At 30.2% G+C, this 9,341-nt stretch overlaps 1 protein-coding gene across 1 annotated transcript; it reads left to right on the forward strand.

The window, feature by feature from the left end:
* The first annotated feature begins 571 nt into the window (after nucleotides 1-571).
* LOC108572380 (protein SPT2 homolog) lies at nucleotides 572-9,341 on the forward strand. Its single transcript, XM_017934614.1, has 7 exons — nucleotides 572-735; nucleotides 812-958; nucleotides 1,049-1,178; nucleotides 6,416-6,573; nucleotides 7,510-8,467; nucleotides 8,941-9,165; nucleotides 9,256-9,341. Exons 1-7 carry the CDS (start codon nucleotides 682-684, stop codon nucleotides 9,339-9,341), a joined length of 1,758 nt encoding a protein of 585 aa, XP_017790103.1. The 5' UTR covers nucleotides 572-681.

The following is a 9,341-nucleotide window of genomic DNA, read 5'->3' on the forward strand; positions in this document are numbered from 1 at the left end:
CTTCAGTCTTGAATAGAATACCAAATTTAAAATCAATTAAATAAAATACCTTTTTAAAAACAAAGAATAAATTCACTATGAAGATAAAATTTGTTTCTTTATAACCATCTGGTTTCGCTAATCTCAAAATTGGCGCGTAAAATGACAGCTGAAATGATATTCAAAATGACTGTCGCTAAAACAATACTAGATAAGTACTTATTTACCATCTACTGGGAAAAACTAGTATAATGTTATATGTGAACTGTATACTGAGTCTCATCGATCTTTGCCGAATCCCTAGAACTAACACAAATGCATAGTGGCGGTAGTTTTATGTGAAATGGTGTACAATGCGTACGATGGCGTATGTTGTACGATGCCATTTCACATAGCACACCGCTGTTGTGCGTTTGTATTAGTTCTAGATATTCGGCAAAGATCAATGAGACTCATTGTACAAGCATTTAGATCATTTCTAATTTGTCTTCTTTATTCGAAGACTTGCGTTTCTAATAACGTTTAAAAGTATTTATATTAATAATTTGTCTATTTTAATTAAGTGTTCGATAGAAGGTGATTAAAGATCGAGCAGTACATTAAAATTGTTCCGATTGGATAACGAAATGTAAACTTTACATGTGAATTTAAAAGATATATTGTGATATTTACATTTAGTGTATATCTCACCTTTTCATTACAATGGATTTTGGTACTTTATTGAGTGTGGCACAAAAAAATGAAAATAGCAAACAGGTTACTATATTTTCCCTTTAACGTTTTTATATCTCAAGAAAATTATTTTCACATAATTATGTTTTACTTTTTATAGTCTATTGCCTGCTATCAAACAAAATTTACTCCACCCAAAAAGCCAACTAAGCAAGCCAAAGCACTTTCTCAAAATATAAAGAAGTTTCTGGCTCGTAAGGAAGAGGAAGAAAAACAGAAAGCCCTGGAAAAGAAAAAGAAACGAGAGGTGCTGTGCTTTTACTTAAATACAATTTGTTTCTAAATGTTCAATGTATGGATATGTAACTTTTTATTATCATAATTTTTTTATATTTAGAATTTATTATCACTACGTGATCATAAAGCCAACAGTCGAATAAACAAACATTTGAAAGTATGTAAAGCTGCTAATAAATCTGTATTGCCAGATGCAATTGATAATGAGAACACAGCTGTTACAATGGCAGGTATGAAATACTATTATATAAGTAAAATAATATGTATGTCTAATATGTTGGAGAGGAGTATTTTTAGAATAAAATTAAATAAAAGTAAATATTTTAATATCAAACGTAAAACTATTTTTTTCACAGGTTAAAAGTGAAGAGTTAGGATTTGTACATATTTTAATTTATAATGTATCATTTTTATGTGATATCCATATCAATATAATAATGTTGTGCATAAAGTGTGTATAAATGATTTATTTATTGCATGTCAAAATTTAAATTTTCTATATTCTTTTTTGTTGTAATTATGAATATAAAGTATTAGGCATGTCATAACATATTCACATTTCATAAGTTTAATCTGTAAATATACTGGTGGTGGATATAGGTTGTAATTTCTGCAGAAAAAGTAATACAATGCTGTGTGTGATCAATGATCTACGTATTAATGAGTATTTAGAAGTATCAGTTTGTATTCATAATGGGCAGTGTTTTTGCCCACAGGTAATTGAGTATGAATGTGTACAATCAACGCAATGCCTTCTTACTTTTCCACCGTCCAACAGGGCAGTGGGATTTTGTGGATTTACATGGCAGAGGATTCCAAGCAATTCAGGTCAGAGGAAATACAATTCTAGAGTAGTCTAGGGAGCAGACTCTAGATTGATTGATTGATTGTTATTATTCTTCTCCTTATTCAGCTTTATTATTATTACTATTATTGGTGTTGTTGCTATTGTTATTATTGTTATTAATATTATTGATAAAGTGTTTTGCATATTTAGTGCATAAAGTGAGAAGTAATACTTACATCTAAATATTCTTATTTTAACACTAGAACAACTGAAATTGAATGTAGTATATTTTTTTCCCTTCTGGATTAATGGAAACTAAATTGGCATGTACAATTATTTCTTTATTTCAACAAAGTCATCATACACTTGAACAAAATCATCTTAATAATTTCTGTAATTTAAAGTAAGAAATCTGAAATGTCATTTTGACAGGTTTAGATGTTCTAGTGTTAAATACTTTATTATGTTTACTTTATCAATAAATAGTATAATTTACGCAAAAAGAAGTAAAAAAAAATCCATTTCCAATAAAATTGAATTAAAATAGGCGATTAATTTGTTTAGTTTAGTTAAAAATAACTAGAATTATTTCCTGGTTTGAAAATTATACAGATGTAAACAACATTTAATAATGTATAGTATATGATACTATTACAGTAGTAGTAATTTGATAACACATGTTACTTAAAAAATATTTTATACATGTTCTTAAATAAAACAGTTCATTTACATTTTCATTAGGTATCTGTAATTGAAGATTTTTCATATTTATTTTTTGTCTTTCAATAATATAAAGGAGTGATAACTTTATGCACTTATATTTCAAACAATTTTGTTTTTAACATATAAAACGATTACTAATTTATTATTTGAAAATGATTGATCAATCAATGCAGTGACAAAATCATTAAGTATAGATTATTAAGTAAAAGTTTATATATTTTGATTATACTGTTACTAATTTACATATCATATATTTAAAATACAGGATGATACACTTAACTTGACAATTTCAAATTACATGTAAACTATTTATTTTATGAAAAAAATATATGATACAAAAGTGTCTTTTTTCAAGTTGTAATCAGATTCTAATGTTCATATCAAGTTTTTTGGATAGAAAATACTATACTTTTTTCAAAAAAAATCAAAGTACCATTAAATATGGAGTAAAAAAGTATAAAGACATAGGTGGTTTAAAAGGGATATTTAATGAGATATTTACAATGAAAATTTTATTATAAGCTTGTTTGCTATATTTAATGCTTTTAAACTTTTTTTTTTTTTGAAGGATAGTTTGTTTGGTAAACCTGATGTCATTGATTTATTTTACATGGAGAACTTCAAATAATGAAGTTTATCACTCCTCACCAACAACTGAGGATATGCAAAAACATACTAGACTGCAGCATGTACTAAAATCTGTTGGACTATACTGCAGAATGAAAATTGTTTAACTTTTATTTCATATAGTTTTTCCTGTAATGAAAAGTTTACATATCATTAGAAGTTGTCAAATTAGGGGATTCACTTTGTATATTAAAGTTTTTGAATAGAGCATTACAACAATAAAAAATAATAAAAATCTAATAGGTTGCACTAGAGTAGACTGATGAATTGGCCACAGCAAGGATATCTGCATTTTTAAACATATTTATATCAAAATATTTACACATGAATAAGAAAGAATTGGAATACAATAAATTTTCATGAGCTAGGTGTTTAATTGAAATATGTTCAACTCTTGTTGACGTTGTTTTTAGAAATGTGCTCTTTTTTAATTTCATATTTTTCAAGGAGCTTTTTTCTTACAACATGTAAAAAATTTTTATTAAAATCTCTCAAATTTTGTCTTATGTTCTTTCAGTATTTTATATTTCTGTCTTACTATAATTTTGTGCTCAATTATACATGTTTGTGATTTCTACATTTTTACATTCCTTCTGTGCAAAATGAAGCACTTAGAGCATAATAAATAAATATTTTCACCAAAAACATTGGTGGTATTCAAAAATAGGTATTAGATAAATGTGAATTGTGTCAAGGAACAAACTTTTTGATTTTAGTTACATTTTGTATATGAAGATGTTAAGGGTTCACCAAACCATTATCAATCTTTGTTCAAAAAGAAAACATATAATTATCAATATTTGTAAATGAAGGAAAGGTGTATAAGAAAAATAAGGTCATGCTTTTCTAGCCCAATTTTTTTCTAGTACTATTTTTTATAAGAATACATCAAAGAATGTGTGCTTCCATCGACTCCTATAATATCGGTTGATTAGACGAAGTTTGTACCGACATAACGAGGGAGTAAAACTGTTCCACAAATGGCTGTTAATAACTGTTATATAAAAGGTGCTTCTTGAAATAGTTACGAAATACCGAAATGATGTTGCAATTGTTTTGAACTGTAGATGTTTATGCAATTACAACATCAAAATATGCAAAATACATAAGAGTAACATTACAATTTTATAATAAAATGACAATTACTTTTTTTTTACCACCGTAATTAACTTGCGGTGATCATAAGCATCTTTATTTAATTCGCCTGAATATGGATTAGATTTGTACATATTAAACATTTCAGTTCTACTAAAACACAAATGAACGACTTTGAAATTTCTTTGATATTTCTGTTAGAAAAGTATGGCTATCCGAAATCATGCGTTCAGATCGAATTAAAATAAATCAGGTAGGACTGGGCGGGATCTCGTAAGTACGAGGTGTTCGGCAACTTTTGGGAGGAATTTTAATTTAAAAAAAATTTCGTGCTAGGTTTCGTTTTGCGGTCGATCAAATCTCTTTACACTAATGAATGTAGGGTACGTCAAGTCACGGGGGGTAAATGTTCCTCAAAACCACCAATACATGTCCGGCAGCTTACCTGTGTAGAAGTTGTAGAGAAGAAAACAGTGACATTCGGCGCCGAAAACGACATTACCGACCTCTATCAGTACTGTTTGCTTTACCACCATACAGGTGCATGCTGGAAAGTTCTCGAAATATATACATACATATACCATTGTGTACTGTGATGTAGCAAATAAATTACACAACTTGAAAAACAATCACTGTACATTACAATATTCGCATATATACGCGCATGCACGAAATGAAAGCTAGAACAACAAAGAAAAGTAAAAAAACCAAGAAAACAAATTTAATATATTAAAATTATACTCAAATGTAAAAAATTAAATTTAACTAATTATACCAAATTAAAACTAATTAACTTATTACTTTATAAATATAAAGTAACGTATACTAGAAGAAAGAGATGAAAGTAAGTTCTCTGGTTCAAAAATGCAAAGAAATCAATATTCTTCTAGGAAAGAATATTGCTAATGTTGAATATTATGCCCTTCATTGTACCCTTTCAGATGATGCAAGTACAACTTTGGGGACGCTTTCCATTTTTGAATTACAATATAAAACTCGAACGGTAGTTTAAGAGACGGACGAATCCCTTAAAATATACTGTGTGTAAGAAATTCATAGTACCATTCGAGAAAAATGACGCAAAATTCAATGAAATTAAAACGTAATGTTAAGCGCTATGGCAGAGAGAATCAATGTGTATTTTATTTTGTTATGGAATTGATCGTATTAGTAATCGTTTTCGTGACTTATATGAAATATTAGATTGTTCTATAAGTCTTTGTCTTTTTCGTACATCTAAAACTGGATCAGGTAAAATGCACTCGAGGACAAAATTAATCGTGCAACGTATATATATTTTGGGGGAAATAACGTAAAGCGAATACATAACGTACGTTTAGGTACCTATCGAGCTATATTTGGACACATTGATTGATTGGCCAAAGGAACGAAAAATAGTATAAAAGAAAAAAAAATCGTAACAAGACAACGGTTCAATACAATCCTATCCCACTTGCGCATGCAATAAAGGTAATCGGCTATCCACTGTTTGAAGCCTAATTGTTTTCCGGAAGAAATCCGCCACCAGTTTGGGTTCTCCAGGTTGGACAAGCAAAAGTATAGCTTGGACAAGCAGGTCTGTTTCGCATCAATTGCACGGTCAAGAAGGGTTTAGCTAGCCGGAGAGTTGAGAATCGCGTTCACCTGAGTTTGGGGCTTCGCTAATTAACGACCTTCTGCGGGATGGAAGTATATCATGTTGCATATCTTTAAATTCGTTTCAAAAAACTCTATGAAATTGTAAATAAAAAGGTGTAGCATTCCGTTTAAAAAAGATTAAGTTAAGCTTGAAATTTACCCCCACCATTACACTTACAGAAAAACTATATACACTATATGATGTCTCCCTCTGTATTGAAAATATTTTGTACGAACAGTATTTCCATATCTTCTCTCGCTGACGAAATATTTAACCATTCTCAGTTAACTCAGACACGCTATATATTTCAAAGATGATTAACGTTTTCTAAAGTTGATAAAGGCATATCAATTAATGCATTGCTACTTAAACATAAATAACACAGCAGTATTTTGTCCAAAATAAATATTTATTGATTTATTTTAAAGTTATAATTAGTGCTAAGAATGGTTATTGTTACAATTAAGACAATGTCAGTTCCAATGAAGAGCTCTTGAAAGTATCGAGAGATACACCATGATAACAAAGATAACAGGCAAAATAATTGTGTTTGAAAGTTGGTATCTGATTATTTAGCTTTCTATGTCTTTTTCTAGGTCCTTCGCAGCCTGATGAAGATGACTATGGATACGTATCCCAAGAAGCGTCTGCATTTTATAATCAGTTGATGAGTAAATACAACAATACGCCTTTGCCAAAAACAACTCTTAATGACAGTCGAAAGGGAACAATAAAGGATATTGCATCCACAAAGGTATGAGAATTTATTTGAATAGCCCTACTTGTGTTTTTTTATGAACTATAATAATATGAAGGACAAAGGCTTCTAATATTTTCTTTGTGGTACATTTATTGTTATACATTTATATTTATAATAAATGTATGCAAAATATTTATATTAGGTAAAGCTATGAACAAAATACGCAAAAACTAGCATATCACATGAATGCACTTTAAAAAAGGAGTGAAAATACGAAGAGTGAAATATAGTAGTGAAAATAATTTATTTTTTATTACTTCAAAAATCCGAATGAAAAATGAATTAAATAAAGAAAGTACAGGTCGACCGAGCAAACCTGAAGGTTCTAACGTGCATACCTGTGCAAATGAGCGGAAAACAGGCGGGCGCGCCATCCCCACTACTCTACGGTCGTAGACTGTCTCCGCTTGAGAAGTTTTGGTGTAGATAAATAAGTGGTTTTCAACCAGCCGTCGGTAATGTCGCGCGCTGATAAAAGAATAGGAAAATGAAAAGATTATCTGCCCGCCTTGTCTTTCTACCTGGGTCGGCGCACAAGACAAATATTTAATAGCACCTAGGACATTAATTTCCAAAATACTCAAATACAGTAAACTGTTATTGTAAAGGAAACCTCAGCAGACCTAAGGATTGTATGAAGTTAGTTAAATCATCAGTTTGTTCAATATTTTATATTTTATGTTCGTAAAATAAAATGTCCATGCATCATTCAAAATTCATTTTCTAGACAGTAATAACAAATTTTACAAGCACTTGTTAAAATATGAGAAACAATTTCTTTAGAGGCAAACAGTAGTCTTCGACAAATCGACAAGTGCCTGTAAATTTTTCATGAGAGATTGAATTTGAATATTTATCAATAGAATTCATATTTATTTGTCTTTCTTCTTAACACTTGCAATCGTTTCCAACATTTAATTTTGATTTCAGGACAGGGTGAAGCAAGCTCTGAAGCAACAAGAAGTGGAAGAAGCTTTGGGTCACCGTCGGAAAAGAAAACATTCTGTGAAAGAAGTGGAAACAGAGGTCGACGAAAAAGTTGAAAAGAATATTAAAGATGATGGGAAGGAAAAAGAGGAGAAGCCTAAGTCGAAGAAACGAGCCATGCCACCACCGATTGATTTTACCGAACTACTAAAAATTGCAGAAAAGAAACAACACGAACCAATCGTCATTGACATCAAGCCAAAAAATGATGAGCCTGAAAGGCTGTTAACGAAAAAGCAGATGAAAGAGTACGCGCTGGAGAAAGAATGGCGAGAACGAAAAGAGCAACGAAATAAAGTCGGTAATGTGAATAATAAGGAAGGCAATTTAACTACACCTAGCAAGCCAGATAAAACGCAAGACGTTCGTAATAATGTGAGTTCTACTAGTAAGATACCAAAACGACAAGAAAAATTACTTACGATACCTTCCACTCCAAATAAAATTCCTTCCAAAGTAATAGCATTGCAAGGTTCAAAGACTGTTGAAAAAGTCAATATCAGCAAGTCTAATGTAAATAAGTGTAATATTTCAAAAGCATCCGAGAGAGATATACTTTTAGAAGAAAGAAAGAAATTAGAAACGGAGAAGAAACAATTAGAAGAAATGCGACAGGCCATTGAAGAAGAGAAAAAAAAACTGCAAATGAGCAAAACTAAAATTGAAGACGTGAAGAACGCAAAATCTGAGAAGTTAATATCAAAAGTGAAAATTTCCGAGAAACCAGAATTACCTCAAAATGTACAAAAAAAGCCACCAGCAACAAGCGTAACAAAATGTCGTGTGCCTCAAATGACGAACGATAAACCAAAACAATTTTCGGCAGCAGATCTTAAACAGATTAAAACTAAACAGATATCATCTTTAAAAGAGCACAAGAAGTTACTGTTTAATCATAAACGTAAGTATTTTTATTATTTTATACATTTTATTATTAAACTAGAAAAAACAATTGTTCCGACGAAAGGAATACTTTTTTGGTAAACCATAATTTTTCTAAAGTTCATATTTTGCAGGATTACATATAGTATTTTCTATTCTTTATTTATTAAAGAGCATGCAATTCAAATTGTTGATCGATTGTAAACTTCTTTCAGTTTTGCAGCCAAAAAATTTGAAAAAATTCCCAGACATGTACTGCACACTGTCAACAGTATCTTTGATTTTTTCGTAATTTATTATGCGATAGAATAAAAGAAATCCGAGATTAAATTATAAATCATATTTTGGTCTATAACTACCCTAATAGTGGGGGTAGGGGGCTGAAACTTAGCAGGATGGGGTTTCTTTCAGAGGCCTATTGATTCATATATCACAAGTTTAATTTGGTTTAGGGGCATTTTTACCATGCTTATTCGGCTATACGCTTTGCAGGTCGCATACATAATGAAAACAAAAATGAAGATGAATATGACTCTGAGTTGGATGATTTTATTGATGATGAGGTAGGAGAAGAATCTGAAGACTACAGTAAATACATAAGTGAAATATTTGGTTATGATAAGAATAAATACAAATATGCGGACAACGAAGATGATGTAGCTATGGAAAGTAGCTTTGCACAGCAGCTCAAAGAAGAATATGTATCTACTAAAATAGGTAATGTAGATAAATCTTTTAAAACATTTTGCAATTTTGTTCATTCTTATATTTGTCTGTAATATTAATTGAATACAATTATATTTTTAGGTATTATGGAAGACTTGGAGGATATGCGTATGGAAGCTTTAGAGAAAAAAAAGAAAGCTCTCTTAAAAGGAAAATTAAAAAAGTGA

Source organism: Habropoda laboriosa, unplaced genomic scaffold (assembly GCF_001263275.1).
Source record: "Habropoda laboriosa isolate 0110345459 unplaced genomic scaffold, ASM126327v1 scaffold65, whole genome shotgun sequence".
NCBI lineage: Eukaryota > Metazoa > Arthropoda > Insecta > Hymenoptera > Apidae > Habropoda > Habropoda laboriosa.